The sequence below is a fragment of the Lynx canadensis genome, chromosome C1 (assembly GCF_007474595.2).
Source record: "Lynx canadensis isolate LIC74 chromosome C1, mLynCan4.pri.v2, whole genome shotgun sequence".
NCBI classification, from domain to species: Eukaryota; Metazoa; Chordata; class Mammalia; order Carnivora; family Felidae; genus Lynx; species Lynx canadensis.
Genome location: NC_044310.1, coordinates 202,422,457 through 202,450,434, shown reverse-complemented (window position 1 = coordinate 202,450,434; position 27,978 = coordinate 202,422,457). Strand labels below are relative to the sequence as shown.

The following is a 27,978-nucleotide window of genomic DNA, read 5'->3' as shown; positions in this document are numbered from 1 at the left end:
CTAGACAACTGAAGTGAAGAGACCACAGGGCCCAGGAAGGAGTGAGCAGCTACCAGCAAGTGCTGGGTTGAGTTGAGGAGAAACCATAGTTCAAGTGAAAACCACCTTTCTGATCCACTATCCCACCGCGTGCTTCCCCTGGGCATCACTGGGCCCCAGCACAGAGAGGAGAACTTCTGGTTCAGGTGTTCGTGTTCTTTGTACTCACAGTTCGCTCAGTCAACGTTTATTGAACACTTGCTGTTTACGGAGTCTTGGGGAGGGAGGTAGATTCAGTGAAGAGTACAAGAGTTTCGTCAGCGGTCTGACTAGAAGGCCATTCTACAATGGTGACTGCTCCTGCAACCCACCGGCCATGCCCCCAGACTCTGCTCGCCTGGTGGCCTGTGAGCTAGACCCCGCTAATCAGTGAAGGAGGTAAGAACCCACAACTTCCTGTGTGTTGTGGGGAAATCTCAGCTCCTTCCGCCCTGCCCCTGGGTTGTGTCTTTTGATGTGTAGACACAGACAACAGCAACTGGGATTACCTGGGCTCCTTCACTGGGGCCACAGGAAATTCACAAAGCTCAAGACCTCTCACCTCACAGATAGCGAAGAGCTAACATTCATGAGAAAGAAGTCTAGAAGGTTGAACAGGTAGTGATGTGAGGTCAGAACAGACTCAGGGCTATTGGCTGGTGGGTATATGAAAGGAAATATGAAGCCCCTAAAGACTAGGATGACAGGAAATGGGTTCATCACATATGGCCTCTCCCTGCCTGTCTACTGAGGAGGTCAGAAGGTTTCTCAAAGTGGCTCCTCGGGGCACAGTGTGGGGAAGAGGGTGGTGGGGAGACCTGAGGAGATAAGGACCTTCGGAGGGACCTCCTCAATTACAGGCAAAGGACTTCAGGCCCAAATATGTTCGATGTGTTTTTTCCTCCAGAGCTGTAACTCATTCACAGCACCAAGGCCTCACACAAACCACACGTGGCTCTCTGAAGTTAGAAACCAAACCCTGCTTTATAAGGCTGAGTGGCCATCAGTGACTTCTCTGCTGGGATATGAGGTACCAGCCAGTGAACCTTCCTCACCTTCTCCCCATTCCCACCACCCCTCCAGCCCTTCAGATACCCATCTCTGCAATTCAACCACTTCAAAAAAATACTTTGAGGAAGGGGCCGGGGCTCAGGCTGGCTGGCCAGCCAGCCAATTCCCATGAGGTAGCTAACACCGGTGCTCGTAGGCAGGGGCTAATGGAGAGAGGCCAGTCATGGGCTCACAGCAGCCAGGAGTGAGTCACCGGTTGACTGGGAGGTGGGGGAAGCAGAGAGTCTCAAAGTCTGCCCAGAGTACTTGATCAGAGGCAACATCTGGGTGGAGAGGCTGGGCTCGTTGCTGGTATCCTCACTGTCCCTGGAAGAACTGGGTTTTCTGGGAAGAGAAGAATGGCCAGCTTGGGTCTTCTTGGGCTTGGGCATGGTCCCATCTTCAGAGAGTGGTATGCTTCCCTCAGAGAAGCTGTGTTTTCTGAAGAAGCGGGTGGGAAAAGAAAGAGATGGCTATGTGGCTGAGACTTCAGCCTACGATTTGTCTTTAGAGTCTGGACCAGACATTCACAACACTATGGCGCTACAGACCATGATTACACGAAGATATAAATAACTGTAAAATACACCTTCTTTATCTGAAGGCTAGAGAGCTTGGTGCAAACACGAATGTGTGAGAGAAGGAAGGCTCAAGGAGCCCACAGCTAGTGAGCACGGCTAAGAGGGGCTGTGTCTGCAGGTAACCCCATGCTCCAGCTCAGCTTTGCTGGGCAGAAGGGGAGTCACCAGGCAGAGGACACTGGCTGCCCATTGTGATACGCATATCCCATATGTGGCTGCATATCCCACCAACCCGCAGTTGGAGAATGCTGATCTTCTCATAATCTGGGAAGGGAGGAAGAAGAAAACTCCTTGAACTCACATCCAACACCATTCCCTTGCTCAGACAGCACTCACCCCAGCTTGCCAGTCTCTGATTTGTTGAAAGCACTGAGCGCCACATCACCCTTTGGGACAGTCAGAAGTGATGTTGGAAGAGACCACTAAAAGCAAAGGAAGCAGTGAGGTCAAAAGGGCTAGGCAGAAGTCAGGAGGGAGTGTTTGGGGTCTTGGGACTCTTTCCCAGCTCTATGGAGCACTGAGTGACCATGGGGCTCTCCTCTTCCCTACCCTTCAAGCATGGGCCCATATGGGACAAAAATCTCTCTTCTTTCCAGATTCAGGCAAGAAGTTGACGCTACAAAGCACTCTTGGCCCTTGAAAGAAAGGCATCCAGGGAGTCCCGGAGGCCATTACTCCCTTGGAAGGGAAGAGTCATGAGACACAGAGACATGGCCTAGGGGAGAAGTGAGAAGGTCTGGATCTCCATCCAACTCTCACTGCACTCTTCAGGTGGAGTGAGGGACTGACTGAATTTGTCCCCTCCCCCGCAACGGTGTCACTCACCATTGGAGCAGAATCAGAGACAACTCCTGTGTGGAACCCTTTGTAGCACCAACTCCGAAGCAGATCTACTCCTAGGACAAGATTAGCAGGGGTGGGACTTAAGAGGGTGGAATCAACTGGTCATTTCTTGCCAGGGAGGCCCATTTCTTGGTCTACTGAGATTTAATCACTCACTAAACATGGCCTCCTGTGGGTAGGGAGGACACATCACCTTTGAGCTTGTTGCCATGGTACTTCTGTTCCCACTGGGTGGTGAGAATGTTGAAATATCGTGGCTGCTCAAAAAAGCGGAGATAGCGAGAGGAGATTCGAGAAGGAAAAATTCGTTCAAATTGACCGCGGCGAGAAAACTCATCTTCCATCTCAACCAGAATCCGAACATCATCTGGTGTCAGGACATCCAGCACAGACGCATAAAAGTCCTAAGGCCCAAAGAACAGAGAGGAAGAGGGCGTGACAGAGAGTGTGAGCTGGAGGCAGAGGATCCAGAAGCTGGGGACAGTGAGCACAGTTCTGAGGTCCTAGGCTCCAGGACTCCCAAGGCAGCACCAAGGCCGACTAGTGGGTCATCTCTGGAACTCGTCTATTCCCAAGCCTACTGAGCTTTGCTGTCTGGGGAAGACGCCATTGGTCCAGGTAGGGGAGCCTCTGGGACACAGATTTTAAGAGGTTTGCTGGCTGGAGTCAGGAGCAGAATCCAACAACTCTGATTTGGTAGCAGCCTTTTGTCTGCTACTGTCATATTTGGCTCCCTCATCTGCTCTGAGAAGATGTCAACCCTCCTAGGGGCTCAACGCACCTCAAGGAAAGAAACCCAAAGGATCTATGGCTCTGACAACAAGGGATGGCTAGTATAGCATTTTGCTAAGAGCAGTGGTTCTTGACCATGTGATAGAGGCCATCAACTCTCTCCTGGAACGACACATACGCCAGCAGATCTCTGCACACCAAGGGATCATGGACCAGGGTTAGGAAACCCTGTCCTAGGGAAAGGGAAAACCGGTCGCCTTAGGGTCCCAAATATTTGACTGAGGAAACTTTCTGTTGGCACCCGGTGTGTGTGTGTGTGTGTGTGTGTGTGTGTGTGTGTGTGTGTGTAATCTCCTACCTGATCAGGAATTTTCTGGGTCAGATAATAGGCTTTCTTCATCTTCTGTGCAGTGAAATGTTCTGGGGTCATTCGACATTTGTCCCTGGGGGAGCTGGGCAGGCTAAGGCAATGGATGGAAAAGAAGCAAAGGGTAAGGTCAGCAGCTTCACATCCTGAAGACATGAGGAGAGAGGGTCCATCCCAGGACCCTTAGCTTAACTGGAGAAGGAAGATACTCTTGGTCAGGGTCATGGGACTCACTAGGGCACCAAGGTTAAGTGGTTTGTTGGATGGAGTCACACCCTTCTCAAGAGAAGACAAAGAAGTTTAGAGGAATATTTGTTACTTGAATAGATCACACCACAATGCCCTGTCTGGGCGTCCAAAGATCAATTACCATGGAAAACTGAAAGAGTATAAGGTACCTCATTAGGTTGCATTTTAGTAGTTAAAAAAAAAAAAAAAGAGGACCCCCCCCCCCAAATAATTGTTGGATACTTCAGTTTCATTTGGTGGACACTTCCTAAGTACCCAGCTCAGCCCTACTGGCTGTGTTATCCTGGGCAAATCACATGACCTCCCTGAACCACAGTTTCCTCATCCACATTACTATGATTACTGCTGAGAGACACAAAGATAGCCTCCAAAATACTCACAAGACGGCAGGTGTCAAATGACAACCACAGCACAGAGCCAAACAGGAGTCTGCAAGGCATGGTGGGGAAAGCAAGTTTTGTTCCTAGCAAATCAGGAATCCCAGCTCTACCACTTTGTAGCTGAATAACCATGGGTGGGCTACTTAACCCCAGTGATTTTCAGTTTCCTCATCTGTAAACTGAGGATACTTAATACCAACCTCATGGGGTTGCTGTGGAGATAAGTTACAGGATTCTCCTTACACACAGCAGGTACCAACTAAATACTAGCTCCCTAAATAGGTACCAACTAAATACTAACCTCAAGAGTGGTTCCAAGTGGTGTGGGGCTATGGTGGAGAAAGCCCATGTAGGGCTGGCTTCATGAAGATTCTGTCTTTAGCTAGGCTCTCATGGATGGGTGAGGTCACAGCAGGGAGGTCTGACTGAGGGGAACTTCAGGAGGAAGAATCCCAGTGAGCGGAGGAGGGGATACTATGGGAGGACAGCGAGAAGCCATATACATTGCAGGGGGGAGACTCAATTCACTGATCCTTAAGGATCCTTCCAACTTTGAGGTCCTATGGGCGATTGATTTGTCAGAGCACAGGAGCCAGGGGGAGGAGTAGAGGGAGGGGCACCTGGGAAAAGGAGGCTGTGGCCTCCAATGTGCCTACGAGGAGTTCAAAGCTGATTCCCCACACCCTGTTGGAGATTCCTGAGCTGGGAACAAGATAACCAGACATGCTTTTGAGGGGCACTGACGTGGGAAAGGTGTGTGGATAGACTGTGGGGGCAGACTGAGTCGCAAAGGAGACCATCAGGAGGGGGCGCCCAGACATCATCCCTTCCCACAGTCACCATGGGGCTGTTCATGCTGCCAGGCAAGCCACAGCCAAGCAGGGAGGCTGACCTGGTGCTGGAGCTGCTAGAACTGCTGGAGCTGGAAACCATATCCTCTGTGTTGGGCAGAACAAAGCCTGCCAGGTTCAGAAGGTCACGGATCATCTGGCCTTTGATGCTGATGTCCAATGGAGAGTTGGAGTGGAGGCTTTGGGAAAGGGTACAAAGAGGAGTAAAACTGTTTCTGGTTATGCACCCAAGTTAGGGCTAGCCCCATTTATTCACTGCCTCCCCAACTCATGTGCATCATCATGGGGGACTTCTTGCCCCACAGATAGTGAATAACCTCACTCAGGGGGGGTTCCTGGCCATGACCTTCATCCGCTAGGGCAAAAGCATGCAGTAGGGATCAAGTTGAAAAGAGTAACTTTTAACAATCTCTCTCCATCCTCAAAGACTCTTGAGATAATGGCGAAGAATGAGTGAATGAGAAAAACAGACCATGAGGGGAAAACACAAATTCTAGTGAAGGAGAGGTCTTCCCAAAGTCAGCAAGGCATGGGGGGCAAAGGGGTAGAGGATCACGGAGCTACAGGAAGAGTTCTACTCAGGGCCCTGAGAATCCCACTTACCTTGGGGAAATGTTGACTTCTAGGACCCAGGGCTTGAGGTTCTCATCCAGCATGATGTCAAAACCAAAGAGCTCGTGGCAGCTATAGGGCCGCCGCACGTACATCTTCAGCAGGCTGGTGACATAGGGTTCTGACCTGGTCACAGGGAAGACCAAGTATTCAGCCCAGCTCTTCCCAGAGGGCCCTACACAGGCCGCCCTGCCAGGGGAGTTGCCCAGAGATGGGAGAACAGAAGTAACCCAGGAAAAGCAGCTCCCAAGAGACGCCTCTGATCCAGAGCCAGCTTCTGGAGAGGAAGTTCAGCAGAAGAGCAGAACTCTATCCACTCCCTCCTACTGCCCGTCCTCAGAAACTGACACACAGCGTGGTCAATGTCTAGGACACAGCAGCGTGGAGGCCCATAAGAAAAGGGGATCCAGTGGCAGGCCTTGCACCCAGGGTGGCAGTGTGACTCACGAGATGATGGTTTTGACAACAACATCCTTTATCTTCTCCCAGATGGCATCGCTATTGATTCCCTTCTGGCTCAGGTAGTTCCATAAGGCCTTTAGTGCCCTGCAAGGGTGGGACGGGGGTAGTATTTGGGGTTATATTCGATGAATGAGTGATCAAGGAAAGAGAAAGAAAAAGGAGTAAGAGGTCCAAAGGTGTTTTCTCCACGTCTCTTCTTTTGAGGTTTTCAATTAAGAAAGAAAGGAGCGTAGATGCAAACAGACTAATTCTGAACTGCCCAGTGTTTAAATAACCTTTGGGCTTTACATCAATACTCCGCTCACCATCCCCTTGAACCTCCCCAAAGGCTAGAACCTTGTGCCCCTCTAGGCCTCCACTTCATGGGGGCCCAGCCTGGGTACCATTTGTGGCCCTGGCAGGCCGTTTCATCTGCATTGGCCTGGTACTCGGCATTCTTCTTATTGACGCTGTAGTTGGTCAGGTGCATGAACTTGTTGCCAAGGCTCTTCATGGAAGGGGAATACCTGGGAGTGAGGAAAAAGGCAGAAGTAAGATAGACAGATGGCAGGCAGACAAGGGTCCAAACATTTCCCAAATCCTGAGGAGGTAAAGGACAAGTGGACAGATCTTTTCAGATGCACAAGAGTCTGATAAGTATATCTGCCAGTAAGGTTTCTAAAATACCACAGCTCTTTTATCATGAGCAGCTCACAAAACTCAGGAAAACTTTTACTTATGTTGACTAGTTTCTTATAAAAGGAGATGACAAGGGATACAGATGAACAGCCAAGTGGAAGAGAAGTATAGGGCAAGGGATGTGGGACTCCTCTCCTTCATCCCCACCTTGGTCCTGCAGAAAGACCCAACCCACCTTCAGTGAGGTAGAGAACTTTCTCATTTCCTAGTCCCCAAGTGACAATACGATTTATAAGAAACTGACCTCTGTGTCCCTGCCCCTGGTTCCTGGCACAGAGCTACCAAAACCTTTAAGAATTCCTCAGTAATAAGAGCACTAGAAGCATCTTTTGTTCTCATATATGGTCTTTGACCCCAGTTCCTGACACATAGCTCCTGAAACCCTTGTAATTTCCTAGACGACAAAAGGGTCTTTTGTTCTAATGAGGCGACTTTGGGTGGGTTCCTGGATAGGGTCTGATCACCAGACAGACCAAAGCTTGAAATCTTCAACCCCGCCCCCCATTCTCTTAAGACGGACAAAGGCTAAAAACAGAACTGATGATCTGAAAGGCTAAAAACAGAACTGATGTGTATGTGATGAAGCCTCCATAAAAATTCTAAAAGTAAGGGGTTCAGGTTCTGGGTGGGTAAGCACGTGGGGCGTGCTGGGAGATTGGTATCCAGAGAGGCAGGGAAGCTCTGTGCCTTGTCTCCTCTGACACCTTGCTTTGTCTGGATATTAATCTATAATCAAACTTTACCATCTCCTTTTATGGTAAGCTTCTCTGGCAAATTAATGGAACCTGAGAAGGGGGTCCCAGGAACCTCTGACTAATAGCAGACCGGTTGTCAGATGCACAGGTGGCACATGGACTTATGACTGGCGTCTGTAGCAGGAGGAAGAGGCAACCTTGTGAGAATGAGCCCCAACCTGGAGGACTGGATGCTCTGGGGACTGGATGCTCTGGGGGCTGGACAGTGGCAAGAGTTAAATTGCAGGTACCCAGCCAGTGTCTCAGAGAACTGCCTCATGTGGTTTAGAAAAAGCCCCAATGCATTTCATGACCAGAAGTGTCAGAAATGAAGCATTCCATGGGGAGCCTGGGTGGCTCCGTCGGTAAAGCATCTGACTTCAGCTCAGGTCATGATCTCACAGTTTGTGAGTTCAAGCCCCACGTTGGGCTCTGTGCTGACCGCTCGGAGCCTGGAGCCTGCTTCAGATTCTGTGTCCCCTCTCTCTGCCTGCCCCTTCCCTGCTCATGCTCTGTCCCTCTCTCTCTCCCTCTCTTGAAAATAAACATTAAAATTTAAAAAAAAAAGAAAAAAGAAAAAAAAGAAATGAAGCGTTCCATGTAAAAGGAGACACAAGGAAGGAAAAGAAGACTGGGTTTTCCAAATATCCTCCTCCTTCTCTCTTCTTAACCCAAACTACCAAAGTGTGTTTTTTCTGCTCAGCATCCTCCAGTTTTTCTTCTCTTTCAGGAAAACAAACCCCCCAGAGGAGTCAGGATGCGGCCTCACCACTACCACATACTTGCAACTGGCGAAGCGGACGAGTCCATCTGAAAAGAGGTAAATCCGCAGAGGATCATAGGAGGTGACGTAAACATAGATTCGCAGATCAAACTTGCTGCCGCTGATGAGGTAGGGTTTGTGTAGATACCTACATGAGGAAAGGCCAGCTTCAGGGACATGACCAATGAGACAGGGCTCAGGATAAAATGGCAAAAGCCAGCGAACAGTCCCTGGGATAAAGACCTTAAAACATTTGGCGAAGGAGGTCTTTGGCTGGGAGGACACAGGACAGAAGAACACTATAAACAGGGAATCTCCAGGTTGAGGAGATGGGAGAATGGGGAGCCAGATGTGAGCTAGAGACAGGCTCACCTCTGTACCAGGAGAGGCCTTCGCTTGGGGAGCTGACTCCACTTGTGAATGACCTGGATGCCGATGCCTCGAGCTGACGCTGGCTAGAAACCAAGTGGAAAGGAGACGAGATGTGCTCCCGGCCCAATACACCACTGTTCCCCATTTTTTCCTACCACCCACTGTGATCCACTCACAGGCTTAACAATCCACTTTTGGCGGCTGCTGCTCTCCCAAGCTTTGCGCAGGAGCTTGGCATCCTGAGGCAGGATGAAGGACTGGGGGAAGAAGCTGAACTCCTTCTTGCCAAAGCGGCTCTGCATGCGAGACAGGTTCCGCCACAGTCGGTCCTTTCGCCCAATCTGGAATGAACCTGGGAAGTGGTTTAGCTACAGAAGGGACAAAGGGTGAGAGCAGGGGGATGGCCCTGGTGAGGCCACGAGGAAGAGAGCAAGACTCATGGTACCGTTCCAATTTCCTTAAATGACAGCATGAGCCCTTGATCCATCTTACCATCACCATCTAATGGTAAGTACTCAGTTACATAAGTACCAAAAGATGACGAAAGCACACACAAAATACACCAAAATGTAGTGCTCTCAAGGAGTGGATAGTTCACGAACAGCCGTACAATAGTGATTAAGTCAGATAAGTGCAAAGAAAAAGGTGTTTTAAGTCTTTTGCTATGACAGCCTGTAGGACAAAGACAGGAAAGCACATGGCCTTCATTAAGTCTGGGGGCAAGGGACTCCTTTGTTTCAACATTAGACCAGCACCCTCTTTATGCATATTCAGCTTGGGGGAGTGGAGGTGACGCGCAGCAGTTACAGGAGAAACATGATCAATGGAAACAGGTGCTGCACCTCCAGACACATTAGAAGGAAAAGTGTCTCGGGCAGTCTGCAACTGCCCGGGACACCTCCCCTGCACCACTAGAGGTGCGCGGTCTGCGAGGGTCCCACCGCACCCTCCTCCAGCACTGCCTCTGCTCCTCTAGACACCTTCCTGGCTTCTCCACGGCCACCCCCCTCTTTTCTTGTTCCCAACACTGACCTCCTCCCGCCTGCTCCCCAGAAAGGACCCCTACCTTCTGATGCTCCCGAATGGATCGGAAACTAGGAGACTTCATGTGATGACCCCAGCAGCCCAGCCAGTCATCGTTTCCTACAGAGGGCACATCAGGGAGTCAGTTCTGTTAGCAGCTCAGTCCTTGGGATGGAGAGGCTCAGAGGCCCCAGAAATACCACTGGGCCTGGGCACAGCTCCCAGACCCAGTTTTCTGAGAGTCGCCATGGAGCTGTCCTACACGAGGCTCTGGGGTCAGGAATAGAACAACGGCTCCTTGTCTTCTAATTTTGAGGAACAGGCTCCAGCCCAGAAGCAGTTCAGAGCTAGGTCTTCCTCTGAGGTTGGAAACTTCAGGACAGGGTCCCCACATATCAGGAGGTAACTAGGGCTCTCCTCCTACCTAAGACCATCTGTTGGGGCAAAGAACAGGCTTGCATTAAAGCAGGTGACTCACTTTTGCTGATTTTGAAGTGGGACCGTCCAATGGTCTGCTTGACAATGTTGGGGGTCACTGTGCTCATCTTCCACCGGAGCAGCTTCCTCTGCTCCCAGGGAAGTTTCTCCACTGGGGAAAAGGGATGGGGGTGAAGAAGAGCACGAGTCAGGATGAGAAGAGGAAAAAGGTGGCACTGTTGCTCAACTTCACCTAGGTAGACAAGCCACTAAGTATTGTTCCAGGCCAAAGTTTCAAAGGAGAAGTCCTTTGTGGAGTAAGGGGGGCTGCACAGGGTTGAGGAACACAGAAAGGAGGGAGATTGCAAGGGAGAAGAAACAAGGCTAGAGGGCAAGAATGGGGCATGAGATTATGGGGCTGACAAGGGTCAGCTCAGGACAGACAAGGAAAAGTTCCCCATTTCAGACTGGTGAACCAGGTGAGATACCGAGCGCCAAAAAAAGCCACTCTGGAAAACCCTTGCTACCTTATTGCCACCTCCTCCTAACTTTGCTAGCATCCTTCTCCTGGGGGTACTTATGGACTTAGCCACTTGGCCAGGTTTACCTCTCTCATCCCGGGTGCCAAAATAGATGGTAGGGGGCACATTGGGAAAGAGACTGTAGATGAGAGCTGGTCGGACAACTTTCTCATTGGAAAGGGGTTTGGTCAGAATCTCTGCACAGCTCCTAGGATGAAAAACAGACACATGGTAGAGAAAGGGAAGTCCACAACCGTGGAGTGCTGTTACTATGATATATACTTTCTTTCGGAGTGCTGTTTTTAAGTTTATTAATTTTGAGAAGGTGAGAGAGTGCACACGCAGAGGAGGGGCAGAGAGAGAGAGAGAGAGAGAGAATATATCCCAAGCAGACTCTGTGCTTGAGGCATGCAGCCCAATGCAGGTCTCGATCTCAACAACTGTGAGATCATGACCTGAGCCAAAATCAAGAGTCAGATGCTTAACCAACTGAGCCACCCAGGAGCCCTGGGGATGCTGTCTTTTAAATTGTGATTCTACAAAGACAAGTGCTCAGTAATTATTTTGCAAATAGTAATCCATAAAGCGCTAGGGCTAACCCATAAGCTACACTATTAAATGTCACCTAAAGACCAAATTTTCCAATACTTCCTTCTGTGATTCAGCTCCAAAATTTCTAGTGACAGGTCACAGGCAGGGGAAGCCCCTGAAAAGAGTGGCTCGGCAAGTAGGTAATGGGTCTGGGTGTGTGCAAGAGGAATATGCTACACAAAGAGGAGAGAAAAAAATTGATAAGAATAATTAAAAAGGAGGAAGAGCAGAAAAGACCTAAGAGGAACAGAGTTTTAAAAAGAAAAAGGAAAAAAAAAGTGAAAGAAAAGAGTGATACCTCTAGCACATTTTATATGTAGGTTAAATCTGAAGATACACAGGTAATTAATGCTTTTCTCCATTTTGGAAATGATTTGTGGTATCAGATTTTTATGTAACAGTATGGTAACACAGGTCTGGGAATCTGGGGCAGTGGGCTATTGAGTCCCTACTATTGTTCCAACAGTGGCTAGCCAAGATAGCCAAGGCTATCTCAAGGGATCTCAAATAAATGAACACCTCAACTATGTATTGGGTACAAGCTAACACACGCAGACCGTTTCTTTAAATAGCATTAGGGGTGGAAAAAATAGTTATTACTCTCTCTGCTGAGTTGGTATGATCCACAAACATTACTATTTAAGATTAATCTTTAGATTCTAAACAGCCATTCTACCTGTTATTTCACAGCACACCAGAAATCGGCACTATATGTAAAACACTTCAGCGTTTTAAATCAAGAATTTTTAAAGAATGTTATTGGGTCACGTTAAATACTAATTCTCAAGGAAATAATGTCACTGAACTCAACTCTTAATTCCTCATTTCCAAAACAGTCTACTTGAAAGGCTTTGAATTTACTGAGTATCAGAATTTAGGATTGTTGAAAACCCAGGTGTCCCAACAAATAAACATTTTTAAAATAAATAAATAATTTAAAAAATATATGTATGTGATGGTTTACAGCAGCTTTATTCCCAACAGTCCAAACTGGAAATGACCCAAGTATAAATATCCTTCAACAGGTAAATGTACTGTGGCATAACCTCACCATGGAACACTACTCAGCAATAAAAAGGAATGAACAACCTTGATGCATGCAACAACCTGGATAAATCTGCAGAGAATATGCGGAGTTAAAAAAAATAAAAAAGCCCATCCCAAAAAGTTACATATGGCAATCATCTTATTTTTATGATACTCTTGATGAAATCAAGATGAAATCAACTTGTGAAAAAGTTACAGAACAAATTAGTGGTTGCCAAGCATTAAGGAGGAAACAGGAACAGGAGGGAGGGAGGTTTGGCTATTAGGGCAACAAGAGGGATTTCTGCAGTGATGGAAATACTTGTATCTTCACTAAGGTTAATATCTTGATTGTACTCTATGGTACTGGCTTTGCCAAATATTACCACTGGGGAAAACTGAGTAAAGAGTTCAGGGGATCTCTCTGTATTATTTCTTACAACTGCATGTGCATCTATAATTGTCCCCAAATCAAAAGTTTAATTAAAAAAAAAAAAAAGAAAATCTTTGTTAGCTGCCTCCTCAAGAGGGCTGGCTTCTGAGCTAGCAGTAAACTGTGCCGCTGCAACAGTTACTTCTCTGGTCCTCAATATTCACATCTGAAAAAAAAAACTGGAGGGGTTCAGTAAGTTAAGCATCCGACTTCGGCTCAGGTTATGATCTCACACTTTGCAGGTTCGAGCCCTGTGTCAGGCTCTGTGCTGACAGCTCAGAGCCTGGAGCCTGCTTCAGATTCTGTGTCTCCCCCTTTCTGCTCCTCTCCTGCTTCCACTGTCTCTCCCTCTCTCAAAAATAAATAAACATTAAAAAGAGAGAGAGAGAGAGAGAGAGACAGACAGACAGACAGACAGACAGACACTGGACTCTTAATGACCTCCAGCTCTAAAATTAAGTGATTCTTGGAGAGCCTGGGTGGCTCAATCAGTTAAGCATCCGTCTTCGGGTCAGGTCATGATCTTGCAGTTTGTGGGTTCGAGCCCCATATCAGGCTCTGTGCTGACAGCTCAGAGCCTGAAGCCTGCTTCCGATTGTGTCTTTCCCCCTCTGCTCCTCCCCCATTTGCAGTCTGCCTCTCTCTCTCAAAAATAAATACATGTTAAAAAACAAATTAAAAAAAAATTTTTTTTAACATGTATTCATTTTTTTGAAAGAGAGAGAGAGCTAGCAAGTGAGCTCTCAGCACAGAGCCTGACGTGGGGCTCAAACTCACTAGCTGTGGATCATGACCTGAGCTGAAGTTGGATACTTAACCAACTGAGCCACCTGGGTGCCCCCCCAATTTTTTTTTTTTTAATTAAGTGATTCTTGTGGCACCTGAGTGGCTCAGTCAGTCGGGTGTCTGTCTCTTGATTACAGCTCAGGTCATGGTCTTGTAGTTTGTGGGATTGGGCCCCATGTTGGGCTCTACACTGAGAGTGCAAAGCCTGCTTGGGATTCTCTCTTTCTCCTCTCTCTGCTCTTCCCCCCACTCACGCTCTCTTGCTCTCAAAATAAATAAATGGACATTAAAAAAATATTAAATTAAGTGATTCTTCAGAAAAGAATATGAAACAGAAAAGGCAATAAACTATTGCTAGGTAGAGAAACAGAGACAGGGTCTTCAATGACCTTTCTATGACTGTCAACTTTTCTAAAAGATAAAATATATAAATCTCTCACAATTCAGAAAAAATGATTTTAGCTAGTCCCAAGGTATTTCTGATTTTAGTCATCCTTAAAATGCAAAGTGGTTTGGAATTCATCAACCTCCATGTGTTTGAAAATCTATGTTTTAAGCCTGTATAGATAAGGTCTGTACATCTTGTAGAAGTTAAATTAACCAGTGAACAAATTATGAGCAAACTGTTTTTTGTGAATTTTATAGTATATGATTCAGAAAGGTTAAGTAAAGGGCTGTGCAGCTGTCTCAAAGTAGGCCTGAAGACAAACCCAGGTCACCCTTAAGTACGGAAAAGGTGGGACTCCAAGTCAATTATCCTCCTCTTATGGAGAGCAGAGGTTCTCAAGTCAACATCCAGATGTGGCTTTGTTTTTCTGGAAGGAGGACCAGTTAGGCTTTGAGTAACACTAGACTCAGGGTTACCTAGGACAGGATTTCTATCCACCTTCACAGAAAGTTCTAGTTCTGTGTCTTCTCTTTCCAAACAGTTCTCTCCCCTTGCTAGTTTGGGGCTTCAAAACTGGTGCTGGCGTTGCCACCATCCCACTCACAGAGCTACAGCCTGCCTGGTCTGCACCAACCAAGGCATGGAAGGCTCCTTGTCCTCTTTGCTTCATTTGAGGCACAGCTGACACAGACAAAAGCAAGCTGAGTGTGGGCGCTCTGTACAGTAGGTATATGTTAGCCTTGACACGTGGCTTGATTTTCATTAAAATTAGCAGAGAAATTTTACACGAAAAACAAAACACCAACTGTCAATACTTGTATTTTGTTCCTTTTACATTTTTAGTAGAAGTTATTTTTCTAAAAAAATTTTTTTAATGTTTGTTTATTTTTGGGAGAGAGAGAGAGAGAGAGAGAGAGTGCATGAGCAGGGGAGGGGCAGAGAGAGCGGAAGACATAGAATCCGGAGCAGGCTCCAGGCTCTGAACTGTCAGCGCAGAGCCGGATGCGGGACACGAACTCCTGAACTGCAAGATCACGACCCGAGGCGAAGTCAGACGCTTAACCAACTGAGCCACCCAGGCGCCCCAGAAGTTATTTTTAAAAAGAAAAACACTCTAGGGGCGCCTGGGTGGCTCGATCAGTTAAGTGTCCGACTTTGGCTAAGGTCACAATCTTCCATTTCGTGAGTTCGAGCCCTGCACTGGGCTCTGTGTTGACAGAGCCTGGAGCCTGCTTTGGATTGTGTCTCCCTCTTTCTCTGCCCCTCCCCCTCTTGCACTCTGTCTCTCTCAAAAATAAACATAAAAAAAAAAAGAAGAAATTAGTACTTTGGGGCAGGGGGGTTCTTTATAATATTTTTTAAATAATGTTTAATAAAACAATGTAATAAGGAAAAGTTGTAAGTGGTGAGGGGAACAAGTAAGGTTATGTTGAAGGTGTTAACTTTCCACCCAGAAAGGCAGCATATGTGACCCTTCAGCAAGTCCTTGAAAGACCTTCAGCAGAATGACTGCCCTCATTTATAATAACTTCCTCACAGTCCTGCGTTCCTTCCTTCCCCTGGGTTCCCCATCTCAGTTACGCAGCATCCTCCAACAACCTGTTTTGTAAAAGAAGAGCCTACATGAAGAGACTGACTTTTTGGTTCCCTGGTTAGACATGGATATTTCTCAGACTCTACCAAGGGTAGTCAATAAAATAACCTAGATTTAAGCTAGAAGATTTTTTTCCTTTTGTGGGGGAAAGAGAGCATGCGCATGTGCCAGTGGGGGAGGGGCAGAGGGAGAAAGAGAATCTTAAGCAGGCTCCATGAGCCAAACTTGGGGCTTGATCCCACGACCATCAGATCATGACCTGAGCTGAAATCAAGAGTCAGACACTTGACTAAGACACCCAGGTGGCCCAATTTTCCAAGTACTTCTTGAAATCATTGTTTTTACTTGAACAATTTCTTGGAAATTAAGACCAAACTGTAGGCTAAGAAACATGGTACTATTTTTAAGCCTAAATGATACAATATGCTTCTGGTCCTTGTTTGAAAACTAAAATCGCAAATGTAAAACTCTGGTAAAAATGAGTTACAGTTAACGGGGCCATTAATGACGTAGGTAATTAATCTCCTTATAATCTTAAAGAGACAGCAAATGAGCCTCTGCCAATGATCAACATAATACTCACCTAGAGATCACTGCTACCGACTCGCTGGTGGAGACAGCACTGAATGAGGAGCACTCTGAGTCTCCTGGGGGGGGGGGGGCAAAGAGAGAAGTTCCACTAGGAGAGGCTGCTACATAAACTCACCAAGCCTAGGCAGCTCTTCCTTGGACATGTTGGCTCAGCCTTCCCGCAGAGCCACGAACACCACCCTGCTGCCTTGCACGGCCTTTTGTGAGCTGGGCAGCAGCACAGAGAAAGCAAGACTGGTGGGATGGGAGGGCTAGGAAACCCATTCCCCAGAAGCCACTACCACCCTTAGACCCACGAAGCAAATGATTACTGTAGGTGATAAAGGGAGTCAAGGAGCCAGCATACAGCTGTCAGCCCCCTTCCCTTGCAGGTGGTGACCACTTCCCAGTGGGAGGTAAGAGGGTCCTTTACCCTCCTCTTCTTCATTCTCATCATGGCTGCAGCAGTCTTCCAAACCATCTACCAGCTCTTCTTCTAGATCTTCAGCCTCACCCAGGTCTACCTGGAGGTGTGTAGCTGAACTGTAAGAAAGAATCATGCCCCAGCCCAGTCAGTAAGACAGGTCACAGTTAGATTCTCATTCCTTGATCATGTCCCAGTGTTTCTCTCCACTCACCAACCTGCTGTCTCTTGCTCATTTCTCTTGCCCTCAGAGCTTAGGTCTAGCCACAGTTCCTCAAGCCCACAGCCCCTGTGGTGTAGAGAGCTACCCTGTCTCCTATCTTCTCTGAAGTCCCTCATAGCACGTAAGTACACAATTCTGCATACAAAAACACCATCAACGAATGCCTGGTGACTGACTTCGAAGGTCGCTAGACTTCTGGGAATTCAGAACAAGGACTTGGTAGACCAAGATTCCAGAGAGGTAACAAAGCACAAGAGAAGAAGCCAAGCATGTGTATACCCTAACTCTAAAATGGCTGCATTGGGGCGCGTGGGTGGCTCAGTTGGATGAGCGTCTGACTTCGGCTCAGGTCATGATCTCACGGTTTGTGAGTTCGAGCCCCACATCAGGCTATGTGCTGACAACTTAGAGCTGGAGGCTGTTTCTGATTCTGTGTCTCCCTCTCTCTCTGTCCCTCCCCCAAAACATGCTCTGTCTCTCTCTGTCTCAGAAATAAACAAACATTAAAAAAAATTTTTTTTAATGGCTATCATACCAGGAATGGCAAAGAGCCTGATCTGGTTTGGAATTAAGTAGAAAAGTCATAGGCCCAACACAAGATGTTTGGTATTATTCTCCCTGGTTTTAATCTAAAACAAACGCTTCCTCTAAAGGACCAGAGAGTAAATCTTTTCAGTTTTGTGGGCCATACAGTTTGTTGCAACTACTCAAACCTACCATTGTAACAGGAAAGCAGCCATACACAGCAGTTAATGAATGGGGAAGGCTGTGTTTCAATAAAGCTTTGTTTATAAAAGCAGACAGTGGGCAAGATTTGGCCCACCTACTGGTCTACTTTGCCAACCTCTGCCCTAAAGTGAAAACCAAAATTCTAGGGCAGCCAAAAAATAAAACCACCTTCAAAGACATAAGGTCAGTGTCATTAAATTATGGTGTATACATTCTCCCGCTCTAAATCAATCAAAAACGTCCCCCAACTTACCCGATATCCCTAGCAGGTGAGTCCAGCTCCCTGGCTTCCTTAGGCCCCTCCGTCCCAAGCGGGCCCAGATGGATGGAAGAGAGACGGGTGGCCACATCAGCTACGCCAAGGGGCTGAGAGGGAGAAGGCAGAATGGGAGTTTTGTCTTCTCCCAGTGGTGGGGAGTCGATCGTAGACCCACAGGCAGGGCTGTGGCTGAGCGCATTGGCATGTGAGGCAAGGAGGTGAATGCTGATGCGTTTGGTACAGAAGACTGTGCTGTCCAACTCCAACGTGTCCCGGGCTCTAGGGAGGATCCTGCTGTTTGCTCCAGCATCCTCCTGAGGGAACTGCTGGCCTACTGAGGGAGGTTTCCACAGCCTGTTCTTGTTGAGGAGATCGCACTGCAAGCTGGAGTTCATGAAACAAGACTGTTCAAACTGGCAGCCTTGCCTTGGCTTCTTCTCAAAGCCTCTTGCAGTCAACTTCCTCACGGCCTCAGTGAACCGAACCTCCTTAGTCAGAGCCTGAGAAACAAAGTCGCCATCCAGGCCACAGGGATGTGGCTCTGCTCTTGTGGTTAAGTCACTCCGGTTATACTGGGGAGAGGCAACACTGGTGGTGGACATGTCTAAGGAGCTGGGGGCAGACAGGGTGCTAGAGGCAGGGGCATCATCTAGGACAGTGCCGGTACTCTTGGGGACCTTGTGTTCAATAGGCTGCACTGCACAGTCTCCAGTACCCCCCGAATGATGCCAGGAGACAAGATGGATCTTGGGTGAGGATACTGGCTTCAGGCCCTCTGTGGCCTGCGATAAAGGCACTTTAGTGCTATTTGGCCGCATGAAGGAGTTGTTATTCAGCGTGGGCTTGGAGGGGGAGGAGGGGGAGGAGGGGGAGGAGGGGGAGGGGGAGGAGAATGGAGAGGGGATCTTCCCTGAGATGGCAGAGGCCAGGCTCTTCCCCGAAGGATTTTCCCCAGCCGCTCCCAGTGAGAGGTATGGATCTGTAGATGAGGATGCCATGGGCTGAGCCATGGGGGAGACTGTGTAAGAAGGGGCCTTGTTGGCAGTGAGTCTGACAGGGAGGCTCTTCTGAGGGAGAGAAAAAGGTGTTTTTCTGGGCAGGCTCGAGCGCAAGCAGAAAGACTCCAGTTGCTGGTACGGTTTGTGCCTGCAGCCGGCGCGGCGGTACAGGAGGGTGCCGCCGAACAGGTCTGGGAGGGTGTGCAGGTAACAGGAGGTGCTGTGGCCTGCGATGACGGCCGTGCGCCCTGAGCTACATAAAGTGCTGGGGCAAAAGAAGTATGCTGGCGGGGGTGGGACCCCCAAGAGGCCTGGGCCCAACCCTGCTGAAAGTGTCCCCACGTGCTTCCTCTCCAGTTTCCAGATTGGCTTCACCTGCTGATGGGCCGGAGCCCAGGCTTTGCCCTCGGAGGGTTTCTCCGGTGGCGGGGCGGGCACTGTGCCTGAGGGGCCACTCTGCTTGAAGCCGTTTCTCTGGCGGAGGCCAATGCTGTAGTGCTCTGTTCCTGCTGAGGCCATGAGGGGCCCACATCATGGCCACGTGGCCTCATGGCCCAACTCGGAAAAGGTGCCACACACCTCCAGTAGTAGCGGCTGCATCCTTGAAGTCCGTCAGCCTGAATGGGGAGAGAAGCCATAGGGAACGTCACAGTCCCAGAAGGACAGACACCGGGCAACAGAGCCCCCCTTCGGTTCTTCCTGGGCACCTGGCCGTGGCTGATATTTAGAACCCTGAGAGAAGAGCACAAGAGTCCTAGGGTGCTTCCAGTGGTCTTCCTGCTACCCTCATGCAATCAAAGCCGGCTTCATCAAGGACACGGACTTTAAGACTCCACCAGTGAGTCTGCTCACGTGTTCCCACACCCTCAGGGAGATCTTTCCTCTCTCTCCAAAGCAAAATACATCTCTCTGTGTCACCATCCACTTCACTGAGTGGCTTCCTTCCCTCGCCTAACCCCCAGTGTGGCAAGGAATAAGGCAAGTCTGGGGGTGGCAGAGAAACCAGCCAATATCTTCCTCTTCACCAACCAATTCTGAAAGATCAAAGGTCACTTGAGAAACAGATTTTACATCTAGGAGTCCCTGACCAACGTTCAGTCACCCCTGGCGTGGCCTGCATTTTATAGTTAAGTGTGACAAGTTGAGATATAAGCAGAGAATTCCTGGGCTGACCTCTGCAGTTCGCTCAGAAGCTGAGACAGTGATTTCATCTCTTCAAGCGTCCTGCCAACTATATAGACTTAAATCCCATGCCAGCTGTTGGTGGGAAAAAGTAGAAACAAAATGGAACTGGACACCAACGGTATTTTTACTTCAAGTGACCTCATTTCCAGCCGCCACAGTGGGACAGGAGAGTTCAGGGGGCAGAATATAGAGGAAGAAGTAGGAGAGCTTTCCTTACATCAAACCCCAGGTATCAGTTGGGGATTGGATCTCAGGGAGGGAGGGCCTGTCTCAGACGTTCCCTCATTCAATGTTTCCTCTAAGGCAAAACCTCTGAACCAGCCAGTAATTCTCAGTTCCAAACAGTCTGTTAAGCATGGTCACTTACTTTCTAAATCAAAGTCACAAAATAATCTCCAATTTTCACAAATGACAGCATCCAAAGGGGAAAAAAATAAGACCTTTCTATAAGAAGTCATTCATCTGGGATAATTCTGAATGGAATCCTGGCATCCTTACCAAGGAAGTGTTTTTGCAATGGCAAGAGGGAAAGAATTAGCAGAGAATTTTTTGGCTCAAGTTACTTCTAAAACACAAACTTCAACGGGGAGAGGTCCTTGTATTTTGATTAAGAGACTAATGGCCAAGGAGGACCCACTATTCCTATCTACATCTATAGGAACTGTTGGTGTTGTCTAACAACAGAAAGCCTGCAGAAGCCACATGACATCGCCCTCTTTTCCTGCAAAGGCTGACCTATGTGAATTCTTTCTCAAGGAGAGAGAGTACAAAAACCACAACTCATTACTGCCAACGCTCAAAATGGCAGTGGGCTAAAAACAGCCTAAGTTCTAAAACTAGATTTTGATGCCAGTAGCCTCATATTAAGGAGACAGAAAATGGATCTCCACCAAGTCCAAACTATGGAAATACTGCCGGGGACAATCACACAGTGTGCACTTATGGTAGAGAGGCAGACACGAGGAAATATCAAAGCCTGCCATGGACTTTACAAGACCACACACGTGTGCCTTGTGTACACTCAACAGATTCACAGTCCCAACTCACGTAGTCCTCACATCTTGCCCTACCAATGCGACCCGACAGACACACCAAAGTGACTGGAGAAAAGGGCTAAGGAAATGTCACTGGTATTCCTGAAAAATGCCCCACTTGTGGCTCCTCGTGGGCACTGCACTATCTCAGACCTTCATGCCTTTGCAAGTGCCACTCCCTGGAGCCTTTTCCTTCTTTTCACCAGACTGAAAAGTAATCAGCTCAAATATCCCCTTCTCCTGGGAGCCTTCCTGGACTCTCCACTTTGCAAAGGATGCCTCATTTGTGTGCATGCCACCGTCACTGTTTCTATTATGCTGAACTTTAATGACGGTCTACTGGATCACTCATCTGACAAGAAGCGACAAGCATGTTTTCCTTTAGCCCATGTCCTCAGTTGTGTCTGGAACATAGTTAAGTGCTCAATATTCTGCTGAATGAATGAATACACTGAAAAAGTTCAGTAAATGAAGGGGACCACGCTAGCAGTGATGAAGACTAATTTGGGCATCTAACAAATGCCAGGTAGTGTGCTAGGCATTTTACCTCTATTATCTTATTTAATCCTCACAAAAACCTTATATTCAATTTACTGGTGATGAATCTGAAAATCAGAAAAGCTAAGTAACTCTTCTTTTTTTTTTTTAATTTTTTTTTTCAACGTTTATTTATTTTTGGGACAGAGAGAGACAGAGCATGAACAGGGGAGGGGCAGAGAGAGAGGGAGACACAGAATCGGAAACAGGCTCCAGGCTCTGAGCCATCAGCCCAGAGCCCGACGCGGGGCTCGAACTCACGGACCGCGAGATCGTGACCTGGCTGAAGTCGGACGCTTAACCGACTGCGCCACCCAGGCGCCCCTAAGTAACTCTTCTATAATTAAACAACCGATAATGAGTGGTGGCTAGATTAAAACTAGAGTTTGTCTGACTCTAAATGCCTCTTAAACAGGAATGAAACACACACTCATTCCCTGTCCCCTCAATTATCCTTAAGCTTCAGGTTCAAGAGAAAACCCAGGTTGGAAACACTCTCCCACCGTTTATATTGAGCCCCTTCGTGGACGAAGCTTGTAAAAGCATGTGCTCGTCTCAGAACCGCGGCCAATCCCACTTTCCCCCTGCAGCCATGGAGGCCCACTGCCTGCTGCCTCAGGGCTGGGTGAAGAGAACCCTTCTTCCTCCCTTCTGCACACACCACGCAATGTCTGCCTCTCTGCATCGTGTCACATGAATCCTCAGTGCCAGGAATACTGAACCAAGTGGCCTGGCATCTGGCTGACTTGACTTCTAATCCGAATGAGGAAGAAGGAGCAAAGAATATACTTCTGCCCTCTTCAGAGGCTGCGGGTGGCCTGCTCCCAGGCACAGTGTGAAGCAGGCCAGCCGGGCAAGCGCCAGAGTAAAGTGGGTTCTCCTCTAACAGGATTCCAGATCTCCTATGTCTTTGCAATGGCTGTTTCCCACTCCCTGTTTCCTCTCGTAGTCCCCATGATGTGTAGGATGGCAACTTAGAAACGAGCCACCTGTCTTTGTAAGGACACATTATCTGGACACAGGGGTCAAACAGATGAGAAGATGGTTCCGTACATCCCTTTCTGGGAAACAGCTCCAGAGCTAGTAAGAGATAACCAGGGTTGGCGAAGATGACGGTGTCAGGAACTGCCAAGCAAAACCGATCTGGCATGTCAGATAACCTACACAGAGTAGCTTCAAGAACATGAAGTAAACAGTATCACTCATAACAGTACCACGTACAAATGTTCTGACCTGGTATCATAGTTTTTGGTTCAGGAGTAGTGTCTGGTTTAGACCAGGAAATAATGGTTGCTAAAAGCAACCTTCTTCTTTCTCTTTACAGAGATCATTAATGAAATCAAAACCCCATATGATGGGGAAGTAGAGACCTAGCTAGAAAATTCAGGCAACCTGGGTCCCAGGGACCTCTGACTCCTGGCCACAGGTCACCTTTTCCATATGCTACCCTCAATAGCACTGCCACTCTAGTACCAAAGAATGACTTCATCTGACTATAGGAATGAGAAGCGACAAACTTTAAAAAACCTTCCAGGGGCTCCAGGGTAGTTCAGTCAGTTAAATGGCCAACTTTGGCTCAGGTCATGATATCGCAGTTTGTGAGTTTAAGCCCCGCATTAGGCTCTGTGCTGATGGCTCCTGGAGCCTGCTTCAGATTCTGTCTCCCTCTCTCTCTGCCCCTTCTCCACTCTGTCTCTCAAAATAAACATAAAAAAACCCAAAAAACAGAAAAACGCCTTTGAAGGCCTAAATATAAGAAGTAGAGGAAGTGGGGGGCTCCTGGGTGGCTCAGTCGGTTGAGCGTCTGACTTCGGCTCAGGTCATGGATCTTGTGGCTCGTGAGTTCAAGCCCCGCGTCGGGCTCTGTGCTGACAGCTCGGAGCCTGGAGCCTGCTTCAGATTCTGTGTCTCCCTCTCTCTCTCTGCCCCTCCCCTGCTTGTTCTCTCTCTCCCTCTCTCTCAAAAATAAATAAAAACATTAAAAAAAAAAAAAGTAGGGGCGCCTGGGTGGCGCAGTCGGTTAAGCGTCCGACTTCAGCCAGGTCACGATCTCGCGGTCCGTGAGTTCGAGCCCCGTGTCAGGCTCTGGGCTGATGGCTCGGAGCCTGGAGCCTGTTTCCGATTCTGTGTCTCCCTGTCTCTCTGCCCCTCCCCCGTTCATGCTCTCTCTCTGTCCCAAAAATAAATAAACGTTGAAAAAAAAATTTTTTTAATTAAAAAAAAAAAAAAAAAAGTAGAGGAAGTGAGAAAATAGTTTCAAAATCTAACACATTGCAATAGTGGTTTCTGCCATAAAGTCAAAGCCTAGATGGACAAATAATGTCTGGTACCCAGACCCCAGAGAAAGCATATACTCAGAAGGCCATTTTCCCACGAGGTCATAAAACCTGTCCCTTGTAGTATGCCCTGGGCTCCTGACACAATGTACACCACCCACCCCGCCCCAACTCCCTCAGATTCCTAAGCACACTGTGATGATACACACTGGTGTGTCTATGTGTGTCTTTACAATCTCAGAAACAGGCTGCCCATCTCCCAGGAAACATTATAGGATGAGACATCGAAGGCAAGAATAAGAAGGAAAGGTATTTATATATGTAGGAAGCTTCACAAAGGCTACTGATGAAAGCCTTGTTTCAAAAACGCCCAACTGGTGGCGCCTGGGTGGCTCAGTCGGCTAAGCATCCGACTCTTGCTTTTGGCTCAGGTCTTGATCTCACAGTTCCTGAGATGAAACCACCCCCCCTACCCCCCACCCCCAGCATCAGAGCCTGCTTGGGATTCTCTCTCCCTCTCTCTCTGTCCCTCGTGTGCTCTCGTGTGTGTGCTCTCTCTCAGAATAAACAAACATTAAAAGAAAAAGAGTCTGTTTCTATAACAACAACAAAACACAAGAACACCCAACCCAAGCAAGTCTAAACTTAGAGTAATTGGTGATTATATAAATTAAAAGGATTCACAAGTCCCATTATTTTCATTCAATTTACATATATTTTTTTAGCCACATATATATCCACTACTTAAAGACAAGTAAAGGCACTCATACTTACTCTCTCTCAAGGGTCTGCCATTAGTTGACCCTCCAACCAAGAGCTTGTGAGGAACTTACTTTAGGAACCAATAAACTGACCTCATCTGTTAGATTTTGAACAATCTAACATTTCACAGAGCTACTAATCTTACACCTTTCTTGCTCCTACAGATTATCCCTGGGGAATAGGAGAACTCAAGGGGTGAATAGGGGATACAAACACTATGCTATTGCCAGAAGCGTTCAAGTTTAGAAGCAAACAAGCCTGTTTCTGATTAAGTTTCTCAGTCAAGGTCCAAACAGGAACATGCCCAGCTGAAAAGAAAGGTTAGTTTAGGGCAGATCAGCTGAGGAGCGTGTTGTTGGGAATAAAAGCCCCTTTGAAACAGCTCTCGGGATATTTGAATGTGTTTAAGCAAAAACAAAGGGCTGGAAGAATATACACTAAACTATCATGGTAAGTATCTTGGGGAGAAGAGTGGAATGAAGGATGGGGCAAGGGAGGGGAAGGGAGGGGGACATTTTTCCAGTTTACTTCATGGGCATCTGTATTGTCTAATCCTTCAAAACAACAACCAACCACATGTTGCTTGTGGGAAGTATTCCAAGAGTCTCCAGGGCACTATGATCCCTCACAGACATGCTGGGTCAGCAGTTACCATCCCTTCATAACTCACATCAAACAGAGCTCTGATGAATAGTGAATTCATTCAATGCTGAAACCACACAGCTGGAATGTTTGAGAAAAGACAAGAGAAGAAGTATCATAACCCCCACTGGGTAGCAGTGAGATCAAATTGGAAAATTCACATAAAGCACAGTCCACACTAAACATTCAAGGGGTGGGTGACAGTTATCATGCTCATTACTGGCACTGTATGGTCAAACCTTCTTCCCTCAGCTCTTTTCTCAAGTATCAATGAAGGAGGGGGGGAGGGGTCGGAAGGGGGAAACACACATGGAGAAGGCAGCACAGCAAGTATTCCGCTGCACAATTTCAGCTAGTACAAATAATGTTCTTTTATAAAAAGACATAGTAGTCTGGTCATTTGGGAAACTTCTGTGCAATTTATTATATTACTGGTAACTAGGTTCTTCACCTGCAGGTGTGACTTGGCACTAAAAAACAATTGAAAAGTGCTTTTGTGGGGGGAGGGCGGTGCCTGGGTGGCTCAGCCAGTTAAGCTTCTGACTCTCGATTTTGTCTCTGGTCATGATCTCATAGTTTGTGAGTTTGACCCGTGTCGGACTCCACACTCAGTGTGGAGCCTGCTTAGGATTCTCTCTCTCTCCTCTCTCTCTCAAAATAAATAAATAAGCTTAAAAAAAAAAGTGTTTTGGGATATACCCTTACAGTTTTTATATAACTAGATGGTTGGGATTTCTGAAAACACTGGGTGAAGAGTTAAAAAGTGATTGTTACTCACTTAGTGCCCAGACCCTGATCACTACATACCATTTGTCAATAAAAAGAACAAAGGAACTAGAGCTCCTTGGAAAATAGTTGGGACAGGAAAAGCATTAGATGAGCCCAGACTATCTCTTATGCTGCAAAAACTAAGGAAACATTCAAAATTTGATAGAGGCATCGTAAGATCACAGAAACAGCTCATATCACACATAATAGTAAAACACTAGATGCTTTCCTTCTAAGATTGAGAATAAGACAAGGATGTCTACTTTCCTCATTTCTAGTCAACACTGCACTGGAAATTCTAACCAGTGCAATAAGGCAAGAAAAAAAAATTAAGCGTATGTAGATTGCAAAGGAAGAAATAAAACTATACTTATTTGCAGAGGACATAATCTTGTACATTGAAAATGCTAAGAAATCTACAAAAAAAACTTCTAAATAAGCAAATTTAGTAAGATAATAGGATACAAGATCAAATACAACAATTGATTTACTTCTATATACTAACAAGTAAAAAATGAAATAAAAGAAACACATCCATTCACAATAGCATTAGAAAAAATAAAATCCTTAAGAATAAACTTAACAACAGGTGCCTGGGTGGCTCACTCAGTTAAGCATCCAGCTCTTGATTTCGGTTCAGGTCACAATCTCAGTCATGAGATCCAGCCCCACATTGTGCTCTGTGCTGAACGTGAAGCATGCTTGGTATTCACTCTCCCTCTCTCTCTGCCCCTCCCCAACTTGTGCATGCACATGTGTGTGCTCTCTCTCACAACATAAACGAATATTAAAAAAAATAATAATAAACTTAGGACACCTGGGTGGCTCAGTGAGTTAAATGTCCGACTTCAGCTCAGGTCTTAAGTTCACAGTTCATGAGTTCTGGCCCACGTCGGACTCTGTGCTGACAGCTCAGAGCCTGAGCCTGTTTCGGATTCTTTGTCTCCCTCTTTCTCCGCCCCTCCCCTGCTCATGGTGTCTCTCTCCCTCTCAAAAATAAACATTAAAAAAAAAAATTTTTTTTAAATAAACTTAAAAGAAGTACATTGAAAACTACAAAACACTGCCAAGAGATATTTAAAATTAAATAAATGGAGACATATAACATGTTCATAAACTGGAAGACTCAGCATTGTTAAGATGACGATTCTTCCCAAACTGATCTATGGAGTAAACGCAATTCCTATCAAAATCCCAGCAGGCTTTCCTGGAGAAACTGACAAGCTGATCCTAAAATTTATACAGAAATGAAAAAGACCCAGAACAGCCAAAAACAATTAAAAGAGGGGGAAAAAAAAGTTGAACTTACACTACCTGATTTAGAAACTTAGTATAAAATTATAGTAATCAAGGCAATGTAAGTATTGGCATAATAAACATACAGATGAATGGAACCAGAGTCCAGAAATAAACCCTTACATTTACGGTCAATTAATTTTCAATAAGGTTGCCTATGCAACTTAATGAGGAAAAGGATAATCTTTAACAAGTAACTTTGGAACAGTGGGTATCCATGTACAAAACATGAACTCAGACTCTTACTTTAGACCATAATTGACTCAAAATGGATCATAGAGCTAAATGTAAGAACCAAAACTATAACACTTCCAGTAAAAAAAAAACAGGAGAAAATGTTTATGACCTTGGGCAAGGCAAAGATTTATTAGATATGATACAAAAATCGTGACTGAAAAATTTTAAAGGAAAGTATGGTTAACAGTCCAGCTGTTAGCTGGATTATATCATAATTAAGAACTTAGAAAGCGGCACCTGGGTGGCTCAGTTAAGTGTCCAACTCTTGGTTTTGACTCAGGTCATGATCTCACAATTTGTGAGATCGAGCCCCGTGTTGGGCTGTGTGCTGACAGCACAGAGCCTGCCTGGGATTCTCTCTCTCCCTTTCTCGGTCACCCACACTCTCTCTCAAAATAAACACATAAAGTTAAAAAAAAAAAAAAAGCTACACACACATATATAAAAAAAAGAACTTAGAAAAACACTACTGAGAGAATGAAAAATAAAAATCTACAAACGGGGAGGAAATAGCTGCAACTATAAAGGACTTGTATTCAGAATATACTAAGAATTCTCACAAGATGA

The 27,978-nt window shown here is 46.8% G+C and overlaps 1 protein-coding gene across 1 annotated transcript in view; it reads right to left on the bottom strand.

Annotated features, from left to right (window-relative positions):
* Positions 1-210: 210 nt before the first annotated feature.
* Positions 211-27,978, bottom strand: part of TTLL4 (tubulin tyrosine ligase like 4) — a 38,192-nt gene continuing 10,424 nt past the window's right edge. Inside the window, exons 2-19 of the mRNA XM_030325062.1 lie at positions 17,671-19,291; positions 16,475-16,584; positions 16,055-16,118; positions 10,740-10,861; positions 10,194-10,304; positions 9,759-9,835; positions 8,869-9,060; positions 8,693-8,775; positions 8,340-8,468; positions 6,529-6,651; positions 6,131-6,229; positions 5,675-5,809; positions 5,113-5,250; positions 3,583-3,685; positions 2,686-2,896; positions 2,475-2,545; positions 1,986-2,071; positions 211-1,509 (exon numbers count right to left, since the gene is read on the bottom strand). Of these exons, the coding sequence (XP_030180922.1) occupies positions 1,251-1,509; positions 1,986-2,071; positions 2,475-2,545; positions 2,686-2,896; positions 3,583-3,685; positions 5,113-5,250; positions 5,675-5,809; positions 6,131-6,229; positions 6,529-6,651; positions 8,340-8,468; positions 8,693-8,775; positions 8,869-9,060; positions 9,759-9,835; positions 10,194-10,304; positions 10,740-10,861; positions 16,055-16,118; positions 16,475-16,584; positions 17,671-19,193 (3,636 nt within the window). The 5' untranslated portion in view covers positions 19,194-19,291 and the 3' untranslated portion in view covers positions 211-1,250. The remainder of the gene's footprint in view (positions 1,510-1,985; positions 2,072-2,474; positions 2,546-2,685; positions 2,897-3,582; positions 3,686-5,112; positions 5,251-5,674; positions 5,810-6,130; positions 6,230-6,528; positions 6,652-8,339; positions 8,469-8,692; positions 8,776-8,868; positions 9,061-9,758; positions 9,836-10,193; positions 10,305-10,739; positions 10,862-16,054; positions 16,119-16,474; positions 16,585-17,670; positions 19,292-27,978) is intronic.